The 24,916-nt window shown below is 35.3% G+C and overlaps 1 protein-coding gene across 5 annotated transcripts in view; it reads right to left on the bottom strand.

The window, feature by feature from the left end:
- PDE5A (phosphodiesterase 5A) overlaps positions 1-24,916 on the bottom strand; it is a 181,063-nt gene that overhangs the window by 135,666 nt on the left and 20,481 nt on the right. For all 5 annotated transcript variants that reach the window (XM_074276053.1, XM_074276054.1, XM_074276050.1 and 2 more), the window contains exon 2: positions 4,808-5,399. In XM_074276053.1, coding sequence (XP_074132154.1) covers positions 4,808-5,399 — 592 coding nt within the window. The remainder of the gene's footprint in view (positions 1-4,807; positions 5,400-24,916) is intronic.

Genomic DNA, 24,916 nt, shown 5'->3' with positions numbered 1-24,916 from the left:
AAGAGGATAACACTGGAAAAGAATATTATTCCAGCAGGCAGAGGTTTACATGGCATAGTCTAGCATGGCATAGCATGGCATGTTTGGAACCTCTGCAAAGAGAGAATTTTAGTTTGGTTTTTTTATAATAGGAATTTTGGCTACAAGCTGAAGGGAACTCCTGGGTTTTCAGCTTGAGCTGGAATTCAATGAGTTTCTTCAATTCAATAGGATTGGAATTCCTTTTGCTAGACAACAGAATAGATAATGAGACTCTGTCTACAAGTCTGTGAACTATTGGAGTATCTGGTATCTCTTAGACATTTTTGCATTCTACTCCATATTATGTTTATTATGTTTCCTTGCATGGATAGCTTAGAGAGACAGCATAGTGTAGCCAATCTTGTAAACAGAAAGCCCTGAGTTTGAATCTAGTCTCCAAACTTCTGCAGGCTATATGACTTTGGACAAGTCATTTGACCTCCTAGTCCCCTAACTACTCTACAATGATACAGGATGCAGAGAATGTGCTGACTTGTCTTAGGGGATAGAGTTTCCAAAACTCTGAGGTCTAATCCCTAACTTACTATCCCCTGCTAGACTATAAGTTCCTTTAGGGCAGGACCCATGTCACATAAATCGTGATATTTTTCTCAGAGCCCAGTACTTTGCACATAATATATCCTCAATATGCCTCTAGCCAAAACCTAGTACTCTCATCACCTTTCCACAGCTAGAGGCACTATATCCTTCAGTAATTTCTACATGGTCCAAAGTACCTTCCATTACTGTATCCCATTCATATTAGAGTTAGTTGGTACAGTTCGTAGAATTCTGGACTTGGATTCAGAAAGATCTGAATTCAGCCTCAAACAGGTTCTGTTTTGTATCATTCTTTGTTTTGTTGTTTGTTTTGATTCAGGCAACTAGAGTTGACTTGCCCAGGGTCACACAGCTAGTATTAAGTGTCTGAAGCCAAATTTGAACTCAAGTTCTTCTGACTTCGGGGTCCCTCTAGTAAAATATAAAGAAAGAAAAGTATCTGCCCCTCTCAGATATTTTCTGTGTGATCCCTTTCTCTGAGTTTCAATTTTCTCATCTGAGGATGAAATGAGGAATAAATGAGGATAAAAATGGGACTGGTGACCTCCTAGAGTCGTTGTGAGGATTAAATGAGATAATATTTGTCAAGTGTTTACTTAGCAAACCTTCAAGTGCTATATAAATGATAGCTATCACTATTGTTATTAATTATTTTTGTTGTTCCTATTATTATTATTCCTAAATGAGGAAAAGGCATACTTTCTACTATAACTTTTTAAATGCTGACTCTAACAATCTTGGCTGGGAGGCATGAAGTGTTCATGGTTCAATAACTTAAAAACCATTCCTACAAACGACCAATTCCAAGGTTAATTAGAAACCTATTCAGAAACCTATGGCAAGGTTAGAAGCCCTTTATGCAGTTAAATATTTTCTGCTGAAGGCAGAGTAAAAAGCCATTATCTAATTCTACAATGTAAACAATATACTAATTACATGCAAACAGATAAAGAATGAGGATATCAAAGCCAGAAGCCCTGTGCCAAGTCTAGTTGGCAAATCATCACTTCACTGGCATGCAGGAGTTTACAGAACAATAAGCATGTTCAGACCATTCCCTGATAGGAATGTCTAATGGTCACATCCCACAATGCATCCATAATGGCAATGCCATAAATGCAAGCTCACTTCATCAAGATCCCATGGCAAATAGAATCACCATAGAGAGAGAGGTTCCTAACCTGACCATCATGAACTTCTTTTTTTCCCCTTCAATATATCTATGCCTTTATTTCAATATAATTACTTTCCTTAGTTTATCAACAATTTATGGTGTTTACTCAGGAGCTGTGCTAACCACTAAAAATAATACACTTATGAGTAAATAGTTTTTGCTGTCAAGGAGCTTTATTCTAATAGGGGAAGATTTTTTTTTTGTAGAGGAAAGGAGGTAATCCTATATATTTTATTTCATACATTTTAAAATTTAAAGGGAAATAATGGGCACAATGAATAAAATACTAGATTGGGAATCAGGTATACTTGATTTCAAATTTAGCCTCAGTCACTTACTATCTGTGTCACCTTAGGGAAATTACTTCTGCCTCATCTGCAAAATGGGGATCATAACAACAGCTACCACACAGAGCTGCTGTGGGGATTATATAATATAATATTTGTAAAGTACCTTGTAAAACTTAAAGCACTATATTAAGAAATTAAAGCTTTTACTTGAAAACATTATTCTAGAGAGGAAATCATAGTCTTTATCAGACTACCAAAGAGGTCCATGACACCAAAGATATTTAGAATCCCTGGTGCAGTTGACTGGGTCTAAAGTCAGGAAAAACTGGATTCAAATTTAAATTCAAATCCTGCCTCAGACATTTACTAGCTGTGTGACATCTGGGCTTTAGTAATTTAATCTATAAAATGAAGGGGATTGGATTTGATGACCTCCCTTTAAGTTGCTCTATGGTCCTTTAGCTTTAAATCTCTGCTTGCTTCTATTTGTTTCTGTTAGGCTGGACTTATTTAAAAACAAAACAAATCACAGAATCACAGAACATAGAGCTGAAAGGGACCTCAAAAAATCATGCAGTCTAAACCTGTTATGTTTAAAATTGAATTTGTTTATGCATTCACTGGTATTCTGTCCCTCTCAGGAACCTTTCCCATTGAACAAAAGAAAAAAGAAAAAAAAAAAGAAAAAGAAAATGCCCATCATAAACACAAAATCCAGCAAAACAAAGCTCAAATTAGCTATAAGCAAAAAAGGTCTGTTTATCTCTGCAGTTTTAGCTCCTTCCCTATCTGGCAGGAGATGTGTGATATGTCTTCTTCATGGACTCATGGTTCATCACTGCATTGATCACAGTTCTTAAGTCTTTTACAATTGATTGTTGTTACAATATTGCTATTATAGTGTACACTGTTCCCCTGATTCTGCACTTAACTTTGCATTAGTTTGTACAAGTCTCACCAGATTTCTCTGAAACCATCCCCTTCATAACAACTAGAGCCTAAAGTCTTTGCTAAAAAGTGAACTGGAGGGAGATGATGTTCCCAAGAGCAGACTACAAGAATTCATTAAGGCCAATGAAGGACAATTCTGGTTATACTACCATGGCACTCTTTCCAACAAACTGTCCTTGAAAAGAATTTTAATTCTTTCTCTGCATATTTCCTAACTAAAGAATATCAGTGATTACCAGCATGTCTGTTCCATTTTCCTTGCACACTAACACATAAATGAATAATTGCCATACAAATGGCCTCCAAATTTTTACCACTAGCACCCTGCTCTCAGTAAAACATTTCTAAGCATACAACATGCGTAAATTTGCTATATGCAATTATACACAATGACTGTTGTACTAATCACTGCATATATTCTAAAACTTAGACAAAAATTTTATAAGAGGAAATAAAAATGAAACATAATCAATAAGGAGATGTGAGAGTTTATTGCATGTCAGACCTGTGCTTTAGAAAAATCACTTTGATTAACTATGTGGGGGGTGAATCAGAGATTGAGATGCAGGGAGACTTATTAGGAGGCTATTTCAATACTCTATGTAATAGCTCATGAGGGCTTGAAAGATATGTTTGAGTAGAAAGAAGGAAACAGTTGTAAGAGATGCTACAGAGGTCTCAAAATACTAAGATTTGGCAACTAGGTTACTTGAAGACTAGAGGCACTAACAGTAATAAGCAGGTTGGAACAGGCAAACATTTGGGAGAAAAGAAAATATGTAATGAGGTTAGCCCTGTAGATCACAAACCATCTGTATTTACTGATTATGAGTTACACTCTCTCCCCACCTACTAATGCATGATGGGAGTGCAACTGTTACTTAATTGTTCACCGAACTAGGGCACAAAATCAGTCCATCTGCAGTGAAATGACCTGGGGGATAGTAGTATTGATGGGAGATGTAGTTATGTTGGAGACAAACTCCTCAGCTAGTCATTTTGGTAATCTTCCTACCTCCTGGTTGGCTAATCACATGCCCCAACCCTTGAGGTCAAGCCATGAAGAACACTGTCTTACAGGATAAAATTCAATTTTTTAAAAAATGAAAGTTTTTCTTCATTGACTATTAACCCTATTGAAGAAGAAAGTGTTTGGCAGAAAGCCAAGTGAGATTTGAAGCAGAAATACTCTCATTAATAGATCTGACCTGAGTCTTCTTCCTTTTCATCTTTAAACAGTCCAATCAGCCTAACTATTTCATGAACTCAATTCTACCTTTACTCAGCCATCTTGGCTCCACCCTCAATCTTCCATTTCCCACCTTAGCATTTGCAGAAGCTGGTCTCCATATTTCCCCTCTGAGTCTCCGACTTCAACTCTTTTTTTTTTTTTTTTTTCCTGAGACTGGGGTTAAGTGACTTGCCCAGGGTCACACAGCTAGGAAGTATTAAGTGTCTGAGACCACATTTGAACTCGGGTCCTCCTGAATTCAAGACTGGTGCTCTATCCACTGCGCCACCTAGCTGCCCCCCCTCTGAGTCTCCATGTTCAAATCCTTCAAAGCTCAATCCAGGTGCCAACTCCTCCACAAATCCTTTCCTAATCACCCCAAGCCTTAGGACTTAACTCCCTCCTCAATTTTTTTGGTACTATATTTATTTGCCTTCCCCCTTTCCCCATGTGATATCTTGCTGGCACCTAGAACACAGAGATCCACAGAGTGGGTGATGAATGGAATTTGTTGAATGAAATAGAATACAGAACAATTTCCCCACTTTCCCCCATCCATCTTAGGTAGACATTCATTACCTCATAGGCATCTTTGATGTTCAAGGGCTGCCCCAGAGCTGCCACATGACCCACAATTCCCTTGTTCCACTCCAAGCGGATACAGCTATTAGAAGCTTCTTCCAGAGTGGAGCCTTCTGCAACATCAAATAGGCGACTGATGAGGAATTTGTCATTGGAGCTGTCCTCACAGACCAGAAAAAGGGAATAGCGATCAGCAGAGATCAGCCCATGGATGTGTAAGAAGATTTTGTGACAAAGCGCTGTGACATCCAAATGACTAGAAATATCTTTCACAAGCTCCAAGAGCCTTGAACATTGATCTCCTGTATCAGCACCAAACCTGGGGGGCTGCAGAGGCATCTGTTCCTTCTTTTCTGATTCACAAAGGAAGCTCACGGTTCCTTCAGCGTCCTTGACGACAATGGGCCGGAGTGGCCTGTCAAACTCTGAGGCTGAGATCTTCCTGGTGGGAGTGCCAGGGGCAGCAGTGGTCTCAGAATGGGTATTCTGTTGAGTAGGACAAGAGCAGGACTCTGTATGACCTCTGACTCCTTCCTTACAGACTGGGATATGATGAATTCGCTCAGCAAACCATGCATTGACCATTTCTCTGCAGAATGAAATAGGGGAAAAAATTCAATATTTCAAAGAAAGGAAAAGAAAGAGCTTAACTCACATTTAGGAATACTGATCAGAGAACAAACAGTTAAGTATTTGATTTATCAGAAAAAATCCAATCAGTCCTTAAACATTTGGAAGGGTCTATGAGCCAGGCACTGAACAATGTGCCAGAGATATAAAGAAAGGGAAACACAGTCACCAGTATAACTCAGGGGATTTCTCTAATGCAAAAAGGAGTACATATTTAGTCCAATTAGCATTTCAATAATATTAACTCTCAATTATCCATACAATGATTATTTAATTATAACCCAGAAAACATCTTGGCTGCCTCCTGTACAATCATTTGGTTTTTACTCACGGAATAAAAATAGAATTTTAATATTAACCTAAGGAAAATGTGATTAACAAAGCAAATCTAGTAGAGTTAAGCCTAAGGATTTATTCCAAAATGAAATTTCAATGACTTTTCTAAAAGATGTCTGATATTTTAGATTATTTGTTAGAGCATACAAGGTAGGGTAGGGATAGGTGAGACCATCATAAGGAAATAGAACACCCATTAAATTGCAAATGAAGAAAAATGTATATGCAGTAACTACATATATTTCAAAGATATTCTTCTGTCAAACAATCATAATAAGGTGTGGATATGAATCAAAGATGATTTCTTAAATAAACAGGATTTGTGAGTTTTTTCCCTTCAAAATAGCTATGGACACATATCCCATTAAAACTGCTACTATGCAGACTCCTTCCACTTTTTTTTTTCTTTTATATATCACAGTCAATTTATAAGACCTAAAAGAACATTCTTTTTTTCCCCTGAGGGAATTGGGGTTAAGTGACTTGCCTAGGGTCACACAGCTAGGAAGAGAACATTATTTTAGTTAATAATCACAGCTCATTTTTCATCTGGCTTGATCATCCACCTCGGTTGAGAATGTCTTTTGTTTATTTCTAAAAATCAAATCTTGCCTCAAAGGAACAAAGTAGAAAGTCACCACTGGGGACATTCCAAGGAATGTGTCAAACTTAAAAAAATATTCAATTTCATTTTATTTTCAGTTCATTCCTTCTCACCTCCCCCTGCCCCATCCAGTGAGAAATCAAGAAAAATATAGCTCATTGCATATAAATACACACACATATGTATACACACATATAATACACAAACACAAATATAATTAAACAAAACAAATTCTAGCAGTAGCCATGTCTATATAACAGATGTGTGTGTGTGTGTGTGTGTGTGTGTGTGTGTGTGTGTGTGTGTATACACATGCTTCAATCAGTACTGAGTTCAGGAGTTTTTTATTTGGAAGTAGCTAGCATGTTGCATCATGCTGGAATTATGGTTAATTCTATTGTGTTGGTGATGGTTACTAAGTCTTTCACAACTGAATAACTTTAAGATATGGTTATTGTACAAATTGTTCTCCTGATGCTCACTTCACTTTGTATCACTTCATACAAGTCTACTCAGGTTTTTCCAAAACCATCACCTTCATCCTATCTCACAATGCAATACAATACATTCATACATAACAACTTGTTCTGCCTTTTCTCAGTTTCTGAGTATTCTAATAGTTTCCATTTCTTTACCACCATGAAAAAAGCTTGCACTAGAGCTTCTGGGAAAAATTGAATTGAAGGAGTGGTGGAGTAGTACTGTACATAAAGAAAAAAGTATACATGTGTGGAAATGAGTGAATTGATGTATTCTTCAAAGAATGTATTAAGTACTCACTATGTGTCAAGCACTGCGCCTAGCCCTAGAGATCAAGATACAAAAGTTAAGATTTCCTTGCCTTCAAGGAGCTTGTAATGTAATAGAAGAAACATCATTTTTTTTTGGAAGTGGAATGGTGACTTAGGAAGGTATTTTGGTTTGGCAAATTATAAGGCAAGTGGAGTCCAAGGGAAGTAGAATGATATGCATTTAAAAAGAGCAAATACATTATTGTCTGTCAGTTCAGAATTGAGAAAGGAAGAAGGATGAAACAATGACATGTGGAGAAGATTTGAGAAAGGAAAAGAGAAAGACTGGGAAGAAGGAAGAAAGAAAGAAAAAATAAGAGAAAAAGAAAAAGGAAGGAAGGGAGAGAGGGAAGAAGAGAGGGAGGGAGAGAGAGAAAGAGACAGAGAAAAAGAGAGATACACAGAGACAGACATACAAAGACAGAAACAAAGAAAGACAGAAAGAGAAAGAGACAGAGACAGAGAGAGACAGAGATATGATAACATTGAAGTAGTGTACTATATAGGCTGCTTGACCAAATGGAGAATATGAATTATCATCAAGTTAGAAAAGATAAAAGATATATCATCAACAGAGAACTCTAGCTCTGAAGACATTTTTAAAAAGCCCCATCAATCTAAAAGCAAGACACCATATAAAAGTATTATCTTCCATCTCCTAGTAAGGTAAAATCAGGGAGAAATGCTCTTCTGACTTGCACAAGTTAATAGAATCACAGATTCAGAGTTGAAAGGAACAGGCCCTGGGAAGTGAAGTGGATATAACTGGAATAATGGAAAAAAGATGCCATACCATCTTAAAATATATAATAACTAAGAACAGGAATGCTGGGAATATCCCAAACACATGAACTTAAACTGGTAGAATATATATTTTTCATAGTTTCTATAAGCACCTGATATAAGCACATTTTCTGAGACATCAAAAAGAAATACAGGGCAAAAACTATTGGAAGTGCTAAACATGAAATTCTGACAATATCAATGAGGGAAAAAATGGTAGAAAGTAGAGGAAGGACATCTAAAGAGACCAATGTGACTGCAAAGGGAATTCCAATTGAGAGAACACTTTACATCATCATTTACAATATGTTTCATAAGGGTCATATAAACAAGGATAAATAGGGCAGGTGGCCTAAAGTTTATAGATGACAGTGTTGTCTGGCTGTTTGATCTTCTACACCAGGAAAATGGCATTCAAATTAGAAAAGTAAATCTAACAGAACTGGGAAGGAACTTAAACCCAAGATAGGTGAGACTCAACAAGAGACTATACCTAATTGCTTTAAATGAATCCAACTCTCTAATCTGAGAATTATATTACCAAGGACTAAAACAATTTGGTATGATGATTAAACCAGTGTCAAAAATCTTTAACTGCACAAAATAGGAGAGAAAGCTGGACTCAAATACAGACAAGATGATGCTCTGATCTTGACAAAAGAAAGAAAGGTATAAACCATAGATGTGATAAACATTTCAATTTAGGCAAAAAGTTGCAAATATTTATTAAATAAATGAATGGCTTATAAACACTTAAAAGCAAATGGGTGCTCTTAGGATTACACTCCAATGGGAGTAAGGAGAGAAGTACCCACATGTACAAAAATAAATGTAGCTGTTCTTTTTGCAGTCACTAGAACTGGAAACTAAGGGAGTACCCATTAATTGTGGAATGACTGAACAAATTATAGTATATGAATTTACTGGAATACTATACTGGAATTAAACATTTATTTTCTTTCCTGCTCACCTTCCCTTTCCCCATTTGAGAAAGAAGAAAAACTAAACCATCATAATATCTACACTCAAGTAAAACACATTCTCACACTGGCCATGTGTAAAACTGTCTGTCTCAATTTTCTTGTTTGAATCTGTAACTCCTCTGTCCAGATCTTGGGGAGTGTACTTAATCAGCTGTCCTTTGAAATTATGGCTGATCAATCTGTTGTCAGTTCACAAGTCTTTTTTTTTTAAATTTGTGTGGTTCTTTTTTTTTTTTAAACAGCATTGTTGTTATTTTATAAATAGTACTAGTTCTGCTCACTTCTGTGTGAATTGATGCAAAGAGAAGTGAGCAGAATTAGGAGTACTACTTATAAAATAGCAACAATGCTGTTTAAAAAAAAAAAGAACCACACAAATTAAAAAAAAAAGACTTGTGAACTGACAACAGATTGATCAGCCATAATTTCAAAGGACAGCTGATTAAGTACACTACCCAAGCTTCTTTGAAACACTATCATTCCTTGTTTCTTATGGCCTAATCCTGATATTGAGGATATGAATCTAAGTTGTCTGATTTGAAATGTCATGATCTTCTTGCTTCAACATGGTGAACTTTCCTGTTAAATATTTTTAATCAATGACTCAAATGACATAATTATGAGATCTGGAAAAGACACAGATGCAAAAGAGCTAATTGATTCTTTGGATAACAGAATAAGGAACCTCAAAGATGCTAATGAATTGGAAAGATGGACTGTAACTGATAAAGGGGAAAGGAAGGTAAAAAAAATTCACTAAATGTCTATTGTATATCAGATATGACACAAAACACTTTTTAAAAAATTATCTCATTTGATCCTCACAACTCTGAGAGGTAGGTTCCATTATTCTCATTTTGCAGTAGAAGAAAGTGAGGAAAACAGAGATAGAAGATAAAATATATTAAGAAAAAACATAAAATGTATTAAAAATAAAGTCATAAATTACTCAGGGAATTTTTTTTTATTTGACAAAAACTGTAAAGCAGTCTGGCAAAAATTAGGCTTATATCAAACCTTATATTCCACAATTCATTCTAAACTGATATATGATCTTAATATTAAAGATTACAGTATACAAAAATTGAAAGAGAAATAGATCACATAACTTTCACAGTCATGAGTGGGAGATAAATTTTTAACCAAAGAAGAGATAGAGGCAATAACAAAAGGTAAAATAGATAACTCTACAGAATAGAATAGAATGCTCTACAATCACTAATTATAAGAAAAATACAAATCAAAACAATGCTGAGGTTCTACTTTAAAGTATGGAAATTGGCAAAGATGATGAAAAAAGGCAACAGCTAACGTTGGTGGAATTATGAAATGATAGGCATACTAACACATTGCTGGTGCCGCTATAAAATGGAACAGCCATTTTGGAAAGCAATTTAGAAATATGTGACTAAAATGTCCATTTTTTTTAAACCAGAGACTCCATTACTGAACTCATATTACAAGGAAGTACTGATAAGAAGAAAGTCTCCATATACAACAAAATATTTCTTCCTTCATTTTTGGATAGCAAAGAATTGGAAACAAAATAGGTATCTATCAATTAGGGAATGGCTTAAACAAATTGTAGTACATGAATGTAATGGAATATTAAGATTATGATAAATTATAAGAAATTATATGCATAATGAATACAGAGAAGTATGGAAAGACTGATTATGAGCTGTTGCGGAGTAAGCCAGATAGAGTGAAGAAAATAATATATACAATTACTAAAACAATGTAAATGGAAAGAACAATCACACACCAAAAAAATTTAAAAGTGAATATAAGAAAATTATAAAGATCATGTAGGACTTGAATGAAGAGAAATAAGAAGAAACTTTCAACCTAACTTTCTACAGAGGTGGGAAGTCCACAGATGTTTCATATTGCACATATTTTCAATCTTCTTAAATGTATCTATCAGTTGCGCTGCTTTTTTTTCCTCTTAAAAATACTATTTGCTTTATGGAATGTTTTTTTTTTTTTTTGGCATGGAAAGAGAAGAGGGAAAGATATTGGGCTAACTATGAAGCTGTGAGAAACAGAAAACATCAGTAAAGACTTATTTAACTGATCCAGCTATTCTAGAAAGTGATTTGGAATTATACCCAAAAATCTAAAAAACTATGCAAACCCCAGCAATACCATTACTAGGTCTGCATCCCAAAGAGATCCATGAAAAAGGAAAAGAATCTATGTGTACAAAATATTCACATCAATTCTTTTCATGATGTCAAAGAATTGGAAATGGAGGGGATATCCATCACTTGGGAAACGGCTGAAAAAGCTGTGGTATATGACTGCGACAGAAAACTATTGTGCTATAAGAAATAACAAGGGGATGGGTTCAGAAAAACCTGGGAAGACTTATATGAGTTGATGCAAACTGAAGTGAGCAGAACCAGGAGAAAACATTATAGTAACAGCAATATTGTAAAGATGCTCAACTGTGAAACACTTAGTTATTCTATATACAATGATTTACAACTCTTCAGGACTCATGATGAAAAATGCTATTCATATCCAAAGAGAGAACTGATGAACTTTAAGTGCAGATGGGAATTTATATTTCCACTTAATTTTTCTTGCAATTTTTTTTATAACATAGCTAATATAGAAATAAGTTTCTCATGCTAGGGCAGCTATGTAGAGCAGTGGATAGAGTTCTGGGCCTGGATTCAGGAAGACTCATCTTCTTGCATTCAAATCTGGCCTTATACACTAGCTACATAACCCTGGATAAGTGACTTAATCCTGTTTGCCTCAGTTTCCTCATTTGTCAAATAAACTAGAGAAGGAAATGACAAATACAATATCTTTTTAAAAAACTCAAAAGTCAGATACAACTGAAATGCAAATGAAAAATTTGCATATATACGCAAATATATGTGAATATTATATTGTTTGCATATATGCATATTATCAATATGTTATCATATATTACATTGCTTGCATTCCCAATGGATAGAGGAAGGACTGGAGGGAGGGAAAGAATTTAGAACTAAAAATTTTATAAAATTAATAAAAATATATATTTTTTAAAAGCAAGAAAGAATAAAGTCTTATACTTAGTACATATATAGAACAAGTTACACTGCAACTGCTGAGAAGATGACATAGGGATTTGAGATACTACATTCCTAACATGAATCAATCAATATGCCAAGGTTACCTAGTCCAGGCTTAGGCTGTATTAATACCAAGGCCTACAGGGAACAGGAAAGAATAGTCCCAGTGTCCTTGGTAGGTAACACCTGCAGCACTGACAATACTTGTGAGAACCTCATTTCAAAGGGGTCTTAGTAAAATGGGACTCATATTAGAGCCATGCATCCAAAAAGAAGCAACAAAATCATTCCACATGATGAAAGGTTAAAAGAACTGAGAATGTTAATCATGGACAAGAGGTGGAGCAGGCATAAATTACTATCTCTAACTATTGGAAGCTTGTCATCTAGAAGGAAAAAAAAATGTATATATTTTATAGTATACCAGAGGGTAGAGTAAAAACTAGTCAACCAACCAGTGGGGAGATACAATGGAAAGAGTGTTAGGCATGGAATCAGGAAGACTCACATTTCTGAGCTGAAATCTGGTCTCAAATAATTACTACTTTTGTGACCCTAGGCAAGTCACACATTTGCCTCAGCTTCCTCAACTGTAAAGTGAGCTGGAGAAGGAACCAGCAAACCATTCCAGTATCTCAGAAAATTCCAGATGGAGTCATGAAGAGTAAGGCACACTTGAAACTGAGCAACTACAAAGCATTTCTAATGTCATGGCTAATGCACTCCATGATTAAGGATCTAAAACAACAACAAAACAACAGCAGCAATGGAAGTACCTGACCTTAAGAAGCTTGCATTTTAACAAAATAAAAAAATATATACTATATGAAACATATACAAAGGAAGAGAGTGGAAGCAGAACCAGAAATATACATAAAACATCATTGTAATGATAAATTCTGAAAGATTTAGCAACTCTGACCAACACAAGGATCCACCACAATTCCAGAGAATTCAATGGAATATGTTATCCACCTCCAGATGGAGAGCTAATGGACTCAGAGTGAAGACTTTTTTTTTTTTTTTTTGGACAGGATTAAAGCAGGAATTTGTTTTACAAGAGAAACAAGAGCTAGATTTATAGATTTTAGATTTCATAGATTTCTGTAAAGAAACCTATGGGAATGTTAGTTTTATCTAAGTAACAAAATTAGGCAAAGAAATGTAATTATTAGTCCCCCAAAATATGCTTCACATTCATAGTCATATTAAGTGGACATTCCCTTCCTTTGTTGTTTTACAGCTGATTATTAAGACAGATACTCCTTGCCTCATCTTCCCCATCTATAAAATGAGGGGACTAGACCAGATGACCTCTATAATTCTTTCCAAGTCTAAACCTATACTACTATTTTCCAAAGACAGAAGAGAGGGTACAGACCATAAGTCATTCCTGTCACCATTATGGAGGTGATGGCTAAGAGAGAGGTTACCAAATGAAAAAGGCAAACTTGAGAAATAGACTTCAAACCACATCCATGTAGACCAATATCCAGCCCATGGAATCAGTAACAAGGTCAACCCAAATCCCTTGCCCTCCACAAGTATGCCCACTCCATATGGTAAGTCTCTAATTTGAATTCCTTTCACCCACAACATGGAGTATGTAGGAGAAGCCAGTTCTAAGGGTCAAAAAATTCACTTTGTATTAGAAAGTATCTTCTGAAAAAAGAAAACAAACAAGCAAATAAAAATATATATCATAAAAACCACCAAAATTTTGACACAACCCAGATATTCATGGGTTCATAGATCTTGAGATAGTAGGGATGTTAAAGGATATTTAGCAAACTATATCCCCTCTATCTCACCTTATAGATGAAGTAGTTAAGATACTTGTCCAGTTCATTAAGCTGGTAAGTCTTAAAGGAGAGTTTTCTAATGCCCTCCAGGTCAGTCCACCTTCTAATGGGTCACTCTGTCTCTCCATTTTGCCCCTGAACAACAGTGGAGGGAATGTTCATTTACTTGAGGTCCCATTTCAAAGCCTTTTTCTCATAAGAACTTGGGAGGTTGGCTGTACATGTATTCTTTAGAACCCAAGAAAGTCAGAAAAGTACCTGGGACAAATTCATTTGAGGGTCAGGTAGTTTCATGCAAAGATAATACAACTGAGGGTATCCTTTTGCCAAGGCAGTTTTATAGCGAAAGCCAGGTCTCATGCTTCAGCCAGATCTTGAGGTGAAACCCAGGCACAGCAGATGTGGCACATTTAAAGCCCAGAACTTTTCAATAATGGCATATGGGAGGGAAGCTCTGTTTGTTCCATGATAGTATATTTTGACTTTAAAGTCGTTTTATTATTATTATTATTATTATTATTATTATTATTATTATTATTATTCCCATTTTAAAGATTGGGAAAATTGAGATTCAAAAAAAGTTTCATCCACAAATACAGCTAATATATGCAAAGGTTTAAAATCAAATCCAAATCTGCAGGCTCTAAATTCAGATTCTTTCCACTATGTAAAGATTCTTCTAGTGCTCAAAATCTAATTAGTACTCATTTGTCTGACTACATGTTGTTTCTCCCCAATAGAATGTAATCATCCTGCGGGCAGGCACTGTTGGGAGTTTGCCCACTGTGTCCCTGGTGCCTAGCAACATTTCTGTTAGTTTTTTGTTAATGTGAATTTCAGTGTATGTAAATTCTCACTTAGGGCAACTTTGCAAGGCCCTTTGGATAGCCTGGGAGGCTAACTCTGTTTTAGTGACAGTGTATACTTGATTTTCTGAACCTTGATTACCATAAGAGTTCTTCATTAAATCAAATTCTAATTTTTCTGTATTCAAGGAAATACACTTCCCTTACACACATGCATTCTTCAGTTTTTCACATCAATTTCCCTCTCCCTCAACTTCTCCTTCCCCCCTTTAAAAATCTCATCCTTTTCTTGTTCTTTTTCATACAATTTTCTCCCAAGGAAGCTAGAAGAAAGGGGAAAGTCAATTTCCTAAGAATAAGTATAAGAACTTACTAATAAATAGATAGGGATAGGAGACAGAACCTGGGATTTTTATTAGTAGAATGAGGAAACTTCATCTGCCAATGCAGGTTGTCAGCACCTTCCCTTTGGTTTATATTCTAGAGAATGGCCTAAACCAGTGAAAGGTTAAATGACTGGGCCAGGATCAAACAGTCAATGTGTGTCAGAGGCCCGACCTGAACTCAGGTATTCCTAATTTGAGATCAGTTCTCAATCACTCCAGAAGTCTACCTCTCTAGCTAGTCAAAAACAATTGATTGATTCCTTTATAAAAATATTTCTTCCACAAATAATCTTTTATTTGTCTTTCGAGATCTAACATCTTCATTAATAGTATTCAAGCAGTCTAGACCAAGCTTCTTACACTGTAAGGCATGACCCTATATTGGGTCTCATAACTAAATATGGGGGGATGAGAAATTATGACTCATTATCAGTAAATGTTTGATTTGTATACTTATTTTATATACCTATGTACCCATGATTATATAAAAATTTCTCTGGCAAAAAGGAATCGCACATGGAAAAAGTTTAAGAAGCCCAGTCTAGACAAGCATCAATCAATTGTCATAGACAGGAGTCATCATCCTGTATTTCAGGTAAGGGCAAGACTAAATGCTATTTACACCATCTGCTAATGCAAAGATTCTAAAGTATACAAACTAACTAAGAGCCTTGTAATTTCACATGGTAAGGACTGATTGACCTGCTCTAACAATCTCATTTCTCCATGACATAGTAAGAGAAAACAGTGAGATTTTGGAGTTAAATATCAAAGTTCTTCAACCAATTCTCTGAATATTTAAATATATAAAGGATGTTAAATCAGAGCGACTTTGTATCTTACTTCCTACTTCTATAAATGGGTATGTTATCATCTAACTCACCTCATAGGGCTTCTAGAATCACCTAATGCCAAATATGAAAAAGAAAAAAGAAAAGAAAAATGAAATGACATTGAAAATGGGAAAATAATACAGTAATAATGGAAAGAACCCTGGACCAGAAATGTCCTTAATTAGTTGTGTGACCTTTAGCTAAGTCTTTCAGGATTCCCTTGTGTATCAACCAAGATGGTTGAACCCTATTAAATGATCTCAGTGGTTCTTGTCAGGTCTAAAATCCCATAACTTCTAGATGACTACTTAATTGAATCCATGGCCCACGAGCTTTGTCAAATGGCCATATCCACTGAGCTGTTCATGGTATCAGATTGAACAAGACTGAAAAAAGTTGGACCCAGCAAGGGCTCATCTTCCTTTCCTTCCTATTTCATTCTATGTTCCAATTATTCTTTGATGGAAATAGGCATCTCATAAGGAGCTGCACTGAGAAATGGAACAAATAGATTCATAAGCCAATTAGAATAGGCCTGTTATTCCACTCAAGTGGAGTCAAGCCATGGGTAAAGACTGAGGGACAAAGGCAAGTCCAAGGTACATTTTGGGTGCACAGTTCTGTTCAAAGACCCTTCCAAGTTACAAAGTCTTTAATTCACAATTCTTTTTGTTCAAAAGGGTTTGCTACTGTCATGAGGTTCATGAAAGGCATATGTTTGAATAAAACTAAACCAGACTGGAAAACTAGTGATGCACAGACAAGCTTTGGGTATTGCTCCAACTGACAGTAAATTAGAAAACTTCCATTTTAATCTAAAGACATTAATTTTGGGGCACTTAGATACAGCAAGTCTTCTTGAAAACCAGATAAGAATTTACATTTTTATTGGGCTTTTCGATGTCTAGAGGCATTTTTATGAAACTAACTGGTAAACTAAGTAATTATTACCTCTATTTTAGAGATAGGAAAACTGAGATTCTGAGAGTTTGACTTGTACACAGTGCCATATATAAGAAATGTGATTCTAAATTTTGACTCTAAAAGCAGTAGTATTCCCAGGGATTTCTCACCTTCACCCACTCTCCCTTTCTTTATTAAACTTAATTTTAATGACTGGGGCAACTTGGTATATGGATAAGACACTGGACACAGGACTTAAGAATATGTGGGTTCAAAAATAAATTTTAAAAAGTAGAAGACATGTGACCAAATTCTGCCTCAGATATTTACTAGCTCTGTAACTCTGGGCAAGTCATACACCCTCTGTGAGACTCAGTTTCTTCATCTGTAAAAATGTGAGAGTTGGACTTTATACACCCTGAAGCCCCTGCTAGATCCAAATCTCTGATTCTATGATTGTTTAAAAAGAGAAGAGGAAGATAGTATAATTCAAAACCAGAAGGCTGGCCTTGGAATCAGGAAGGCTTTGAATTATGTCCTTCCCCTAAATTATACTAGCTATGGGATGCTTAGGATTATAGGAAATTGAGATAATAAGTTGAAAAGGTGTTAACTACATTGATGGAAGGAGTTCCCTATAATAATGAAAGTTAAGTCTAGACCAAGACAATAACAAAAACAACCAAAATCCCAAATATAAACCTTAGATTCTGGAAAGTTAAAACAAATATTTAAGTAAGAGTAAATATTTAAGTAAGTAAGTAAGAGAAATATAATGAACATTTATGGAAATTTCATGATCTTTTTACATCTTGTCCAATAAACACTCTCTCCATTCCCTGTGCTAGACCTTTCTATTGGTCATTCCTCATGGGATAGCCAGGTGGTGTGGTGGTTAGAGTATAGGGCCTGGATTCTGAAAGACTCAGCTTCATGAGTTCAAATCTGGCCTCTGACATTTGGTAACTGTGTGGTCCTAGGCAAGCCACTTAACCTGTTTGTCCCAGTTTCTCATTTGTAAAATGATCTGGAGAAGAAAATGATAAACCACTCCATTAACTTTGCTAAGAAAATCTCCAAAATGGAGAGTGAGGATAAAATTCCTCACTGTAAACAAGAGTTAAATTTAACAGTGAAGTCCAAAAAAAGCATATTTTTGCCCTTTTATCAGCATTAGATGGGATTCCAGATGTTATGGTCTGCATAGCAAAGCCAATGACAACTTAATAGAAAAAGCAGCATCATTAGGAGTAAAATTTAGCCTACTCTGATTCATCTTTAGAAATCTTTACAGGCCTCAAGAGGCTGAGTTCCTGGGATGATGTTAAACCATTGGCAACATATATCACAAGGAACTGGGAGGAACATGTAGCCCCAGTACTGACATATATTCATGACTGAGCAAGCATCAACATTTCCAGTATCAGGAACCCTTCAGGCTTTTAATAGTAGGGAAATGAATTTGAGGGGAAAGGTATAAAATTTATGAGTGAGTGATTTGGAGGACCAATGGATACTGAACAAGCTACAGCCATTTTCAGCAACTGTGTACTTTAAAAGGCATGTACTCAAGAAATTAATAGCTTCCATATTCTGAACATATATTCTGGGCATGAATTCTTGATCTATAAGCTTGGAAATCTGGGATTCTTAGAGAAGAGCCACCAGCATGTTATTAGGTGCTAGGAATCCTTTGTTTCTAAGAGTAATGCTTATATGGAAATTATTCTTACTACTATAGCTCATGAGCCCCTACCAGTATGTTTCCCATTTACTTGAAATCAAATGACACAACACTGTTAACTCGATGAAAGAGGAGATTTTTTGCCACAATTGCTACCTAGCTTTACTCACAAAATGAGTGTGGCCTCAGTCAAACTGACACCCATTGAAAACCTTAGCTTAAGAAAGTCAAGATCTCCCATCACATCCAGGGCCACTGAAGTCATTCTGATCTATATCTGGCCATTATACTTATATGGCTCTGGAGGGGAAAATGAGACAGGTGACCTTCTACAAGCTTCTCAGACTTAAATCCAATTCATTTCCATATCATGGCATTACCTCCCAGGTTTCATGGCTCTCTTCAAAAACAAAAGCCAAACAATTTGTGTAATTAAAACAAAAAACATTTACTTAATATTTATTGCAAAGGCAGAAAAACACACTTATCAAAAGACAAAAGCAAGAATTATCATAAACATTTACTCAACAGGTGGCAAAAGTAGGAATAATCAAGCATTATAATTAACCTACAAACTTGGGTCACACTATTCCATCAACATTGGAAAGCATGAATACACATTTAGAAAAATCCAGCAGGAAAGTATATATGAGTGAAGAAATCTTTGAATCTGGGTAACTCATAACAGAACTTCAAGCTTTGATATCTTTGATCCATTAAGGAATGACCTATACTACTTAAAGCTGCTGATCTGCTACCTGCTCTTCCCTCCTTTTCTGTTGGCCAAAACCTGTCCTGCTCTGCTCTCCAGTAAAGGGAGTAGCAATGAGCTCTTCTCATTGATGGCTACCCTCAACAGAGTGTTTTGAGAAAAAGTGATTTACTGTTTCAATGATGACTAGTTCTCATGAGTCAACAAATTCTCAAACTCCTCATATGCACAAACACCAAAGGATTCTGCCTTGTCCAATCAACTCTTAAGTTTCTTCTTACAGCAAAGAAGGACTCCCAGCAAAACAAATGCAAAACTTGTCTTCCTGCTCTGTTTCCCCTTATCAAGTCAGAAATGTCAGTAGAGATCAAAACAGGCAACTCTAAGATGTTTGTTCATTCTCAGGCTTCAGATCACCAGAGTAATTAGTTCAAGTGGTTCTAAACAAAGCTTCTAATGCCTCAAAGGCAAATGTAAGGAGCCTTACATTTCTATCTCAAGAAATCTATTTTTCTGTCATCTATGAGCCCATCAGCATTTATACAAACTTTGCAGTTATTTGATCCATAATTTCCAATTATAAAGTTCAGAACTCTAAAAGCAGCCCCTAGCAAATGGGTAGTGAGACCATAATGCCCTGGGACAATTGTTAGAGCTTACATTACATTCATCTAAGGGAAAGATAGTTTTCTTTCAAGTCCTTAGAATAAGTTTGTGTGTATCTCTCGATATTTTACTTGAGTTATTTATTTCCATATGGATTTTTTTTTCTCTTGCTCTTTCTCTATCTCTCTCAACTAAACTGTTGATATACAAAAGAAGTAGTATGGTACACACACACATACACATACTCACTTGTGGATAAAAGATAAAGGGCCTGAAGTATGTGCATGTTTTTTTACCTTAAAATGAAATGGGAAGAACATCCTTGAAAGCATTTGATATGTATTTAGTTGTGACAAGAAGTATTAAATTACACAAACTTAATTCAATCTAGCAATTTAACTTTTCAATGAAATTAAAACACAAGTTTTTTAGAAAGCCTTTCACCTCCAATTTTGCAAATGCTTTATCTTCTTTGCTTGGGAGACAATTGGGATCCATCCAAAAATTTTTTTTTAGCAGAGTAAACTGATCTGGTCAATGGGAAAAACAAATGATTCTGGCAACAGTATGAAAGATGAATTGAAGTGGTACCAGAAGAGAGGAGAGATGTTGATTGGGAGGTGAAAGCAATTATTCAGAGGATGATACCTTGGCTATAAGCACCTCATGCATTTACCACTGTATCTATACCATAGCTAGCATAGTGCTTTATACATAATGAACAACTGTACAATGTTGGGCTGAATCATTAAAAAGCATGTACACAAAAAAAAAATCACCGAACTTGTTTTTTGATCCAGAGATTTTACTACTAGGATGTAATTTATTAGATTAAAAAAAGGCAACAAATAAACCAAGAAATGTCCCAGATGAAAACTGGGACACTGATACATTGTTGGTGGAGTTGTGAAAGAATCCAATCATTCTGGAGAGCAATCTGGAATTATGCCCAAAAAGTTATCAAACTGTGCATACCCTTTGATCCAACAATGCTACTATTGGGCTTATATCCCAAAGAAATACTAAAGAAGCGAAAGGGACCTGTATGTGCCAAAATGTTTGTTGCAGCCCTTTTTGTAGTGGCTAGAAACTGCAAAATGAATGGATGCCCATCAATTGGAGAATGGTTGAGTAAATTATGATATATGAATGTTATGGAATATATATGAGATATATATTGTATCTAGGATATATGTATGGGACTCCCTGCCATCTGGGGAGGGAGTGGAGGGAAGGAGGGGAAAATTCAGAACAGAAGTGAGTACAAGGGATAATGTTGTAAAAAAAATTACCCGTGCATTTGTACTGTCAAAAAATTACAATTATAAAATTAATTTTAAAAATTAAAAAAAATGTCCCATATGTATCAGAATATTTTTGTGACAGAGATGAGATTTAAAAAAAATTGTCCATCGATTGTGAAGAGCTGGACAAGCTTTAATTGTAATACAGAGAAACATGAGACAATTTATACAAATTGATGCAGTATGATACCACATAGACAATATCTACAGTAATGTAGACTGAAAGTATTGTGTTTTCTTTGGACTAGAGAATGCCTGAATAAGCAAACTCCCTCCATAAATGCAGGCTAGCAACCTTTATAGTAGAAGGTTGTTTTCAGGAAACACTTAGGGTACTTATAAGTTAAGTGATTTGCTCAGAATCATACAACCTGTAATATGTTAGAGGTAGGACCTGAATCCAGGTCTTCCTGCTGACAAGGCCAACTCTCCACTCATTACATCACCCTTCAATGCAGATCTTCACTAGGAATAAGAAAATTGAACTGAATACAATGCAATCTAATGATCAATTCTAACTTTAGAGAAAAAAAGGAAACAATAATAGCAACAATAGTAATTTGCATTTACATAACAATTGATTGGCAAAGTATTTTATATACATTATTTCATTTGATTCTCAGAACAGATCTGAGAAGTAGGTGCTATTATGATCTTATTTTACAAATGGGGAAACTAAAGCTAAAAGCAGTTAAGTGACTTGTTGAAGGTTTGTGTGCTTATTAAGTATCTGAGACAAGTCAAGTCTTCCCGGATCCAGATTTATCCCCCAATGCATTGCCTCACCTAGTTATCTTAATGTTCCTCCCTTCTTTCACTGGATAAATAGATAGACAATGATTCACTGGGTAAGAAAGACAGGGAAAGAGAAATATATCTAGAAATAAGAAAGAACGATAGAAGAAAGGAAAAGGGAGGAGGAAAGGAAGGAAGAAACAAAGGGATGAAAGAAGGAACAAAAAAAGAATCAAAAGAAAAGAATATGCACAAGACAGAAACTCTTATTAATAAGGGTTCTTTACCTTTTTTGTGTGCATAATGGACCCTTTTGGGAGACCTATGGAGCCTTTCTCAGAAGAATGCACTTAAGCGGTCATCAAAACCATTTGGTACTGGCTAGTTAAAAGAGTATTTGATCGGTGGGATAGGTTAGTTCAAAAGACACAATAGTCAATGACTATAGTAAGCTAGGTTTTGATAAACCCAAAGACTCAAACTTCTGGAATAAGAACTTACTATTTTACAATAATTGCTGGGAAAATTGGAAATTAGTATGGCAGAAACTAGGCATCAACTTAACATCTAACACCCTATATCAAGATAAAGTTGAAATGGCGTCATGAGTTAGACATAAAGGGTGATACTAGAAGTAAGGAGAACAAGGGATAATTTAACTCTCAGATCTGTGGAGAAGGAAGGAATTATGGTCAAAGAAGAACTAGAGAACATTATGAAATGCAAAATGAATAATTTTGATTAAATCAAATTTAAAAGTTTTTGTACAAACAAAACCAATGCAGCAAAAATTAGAAGGGAAGCAGAAAACTGGGGAATTTTTTTTTTACATTCAAAGACTCTGATAAAGGTCTAATTTCTAAAATATATAGAGAATTGATTCAAATTTATAAGAATAGAAGCCATTCTCCAACTCATAAATTGTCAAAGGATATGAACAGACAATTTTCAGATAAAGAAATTAAAGCCATTTCTATTCAGATGACAAAAAATGCTCTAAATTACTATTGGTTAAAGAAATGAAAATTAAGACAATTCTGAGGTATCACTACACACCTCTCAACTTAGCTAAAATGACAGGAAACACAATGATAAATGTTGGAGGATATGTGGGAAAACTGGGATACTAATGTATTGTAGGTGGAGTTGTGAATCGATCAATTATTCTGGAGAGCAATTTGAAACTATGCCCAAAGGGCTATCAAACTGAAACCCTTTGATCCAGTTGTGTCTCTACTGGGCCTGTATCCCAAAAAGATCATAAAAAAGGGGAAAGGACCCACATGTGCAAAAAGGCTTGTAGCACCTCTTTTTGTAGTGGAAAGGAACTGGAAACTGAGTGGATGCCCATGAGTTGAGGAATGGCTGAATAAGTTATGGTATATGAATATAATGGAATATTATTATTCTATAAAATTATAAGCAGAATGAGTTCAGAGAGGTCTGAGAGACTTCCATGAACTGATGCTAAGGAAGTGAGTAGAACCAAGAAAACATTATACACAGCAACAACAAGATTAGGTGATGATCAACTCTAATGGCCTTGCCTCTTTTCAACAATGATGAGATTCAGGAAAATTCTAATAGACTTATAATGGAGAGAGCCATCTGCATCCAGAAAGAGGACTGTGGGGATTGAGTGTGGATCACAACATAATATTTTCACCTTTTGTTGTTGTTGTTGTTTAATTGCTTTTTTCATTCTTCTTTTTCCCCTTTTTGATCTGATTTTTCTTGTGCAATATGATAAATGTGGAAATGTGATTAGAAGAATTATACATGTTTATCCTGTATTGGATTGCTTGCTATCTAGGGAAGAGGGGAAGAGGGAAGGAAAAGAGAAAAAAAATGCAACACAAGTTTTTCAAGGGTGAATATTGAAAACTATCTTTGCAAGTATTTTGAAAATAAAAAGCTGTTATTAATGTTTAAAAAATAAAATGTGTAATAAAACCAAAAACAACAACAAAAAAAGAATGCATTTAAATAATACATTTAAATAAATTTCAGTTAGGGGAACTTCATTTTGATTCTCATGAATCTATCTGGGATAGGAGAGTGACTATCAGACTTGAATTTATAAACTCCTAAATTCAAATCCTTCCTGTCACTAATTGAGAGATCATCAACAAGTCACTGAACTTGACCCTCAATGTCCTATATATAAAATGGGGATGATAATATCCAGAGTACTCATTTCACCGGCTGCTGTAAAGGTTAAATGAGATAATGAGCGGAAAGTACTTTGTAAATTTTAATCCCTAGATAGATACCAACTACTAATATAGTAGGAGAGATAATGAAGATATAGCCATTGAATCATCCAAAGAAATAATCACATCTCCTATGTTTCCAACTCTGCAAAATGTTATTTTGCTTTTATTTAATCTATTGTTCTTGTTCATCAGTCATATGACTTAATAACTAACCCCAGACCAGACCTGATACCAAATTGCCTTTTCTGAAAAAAGGACAAGAGGCTCATTTATAAAGAAAAAGGAAACCATTTTTAATGAGGGGGAAAAAATCATTCCAGAATTAGGTATTCTGCATGAACACAAGCTTAAGGTAGTGACCCTGGCTTCAAGAAGCAGGGTAGATAAGTTAGGGTGACATATTATTTGTAGAATTTGATTTTAAAAATGACATTAATTTTGCAAAGTAATGTCACAAAAATATTAATGAAACATAAACATAATCACTCACTAGTAGTGCTAGAAAAATTAATGTCTCCCCCAAAAGGAAGAAAAAGATTTATACAGAATTAACAGGTTAAAAAGCTAGTCAAATGCTTTTGGAACAAATAAGAGTAGAATCTGAAAACAAATACACATCCTTGAATTTGTTTAATGTAACCCAAACCAGTTTATCTCTGGATACAGTCTATAAAGTTGCTACAATCAATAGTGAAATCAAAGAGCTTCATGGGTAACAGCCACATAAACTTGGGTAATAATATATCAACAACACTAAAAGTGAGTTTAAAAGTATCAAACCAATGTCTGAGTCATGTAAGGTTTTTTTTTCCTCTTATGGAAACAAAGTAATTCTAGGATGGCAATTCAGAACTAGGTTATGACCAACAAAAATTATTTTTAAAAAGTTTATACTTCAAGAGCCCATATTGAGTGATCAAT

Source organism: Sminthopsis crassicaudata, chromosome 6 (genome assembly GCF_048593235.1).
Source record: "Sminthopsis crassicaudata isolate SCR6 chromosome 6, ASM4859323v1, whole genome shotgun sequence".
NCBI lineage: Eukaryota > Metazoa > Chordata > Mammalia > Dasyuromorphia > Dasyuridae > Sminthopsis > Sminthopsis crassicaudata.
This window is presented reverse-complemented; position numbering and strand designations above follow the sequence as displayed.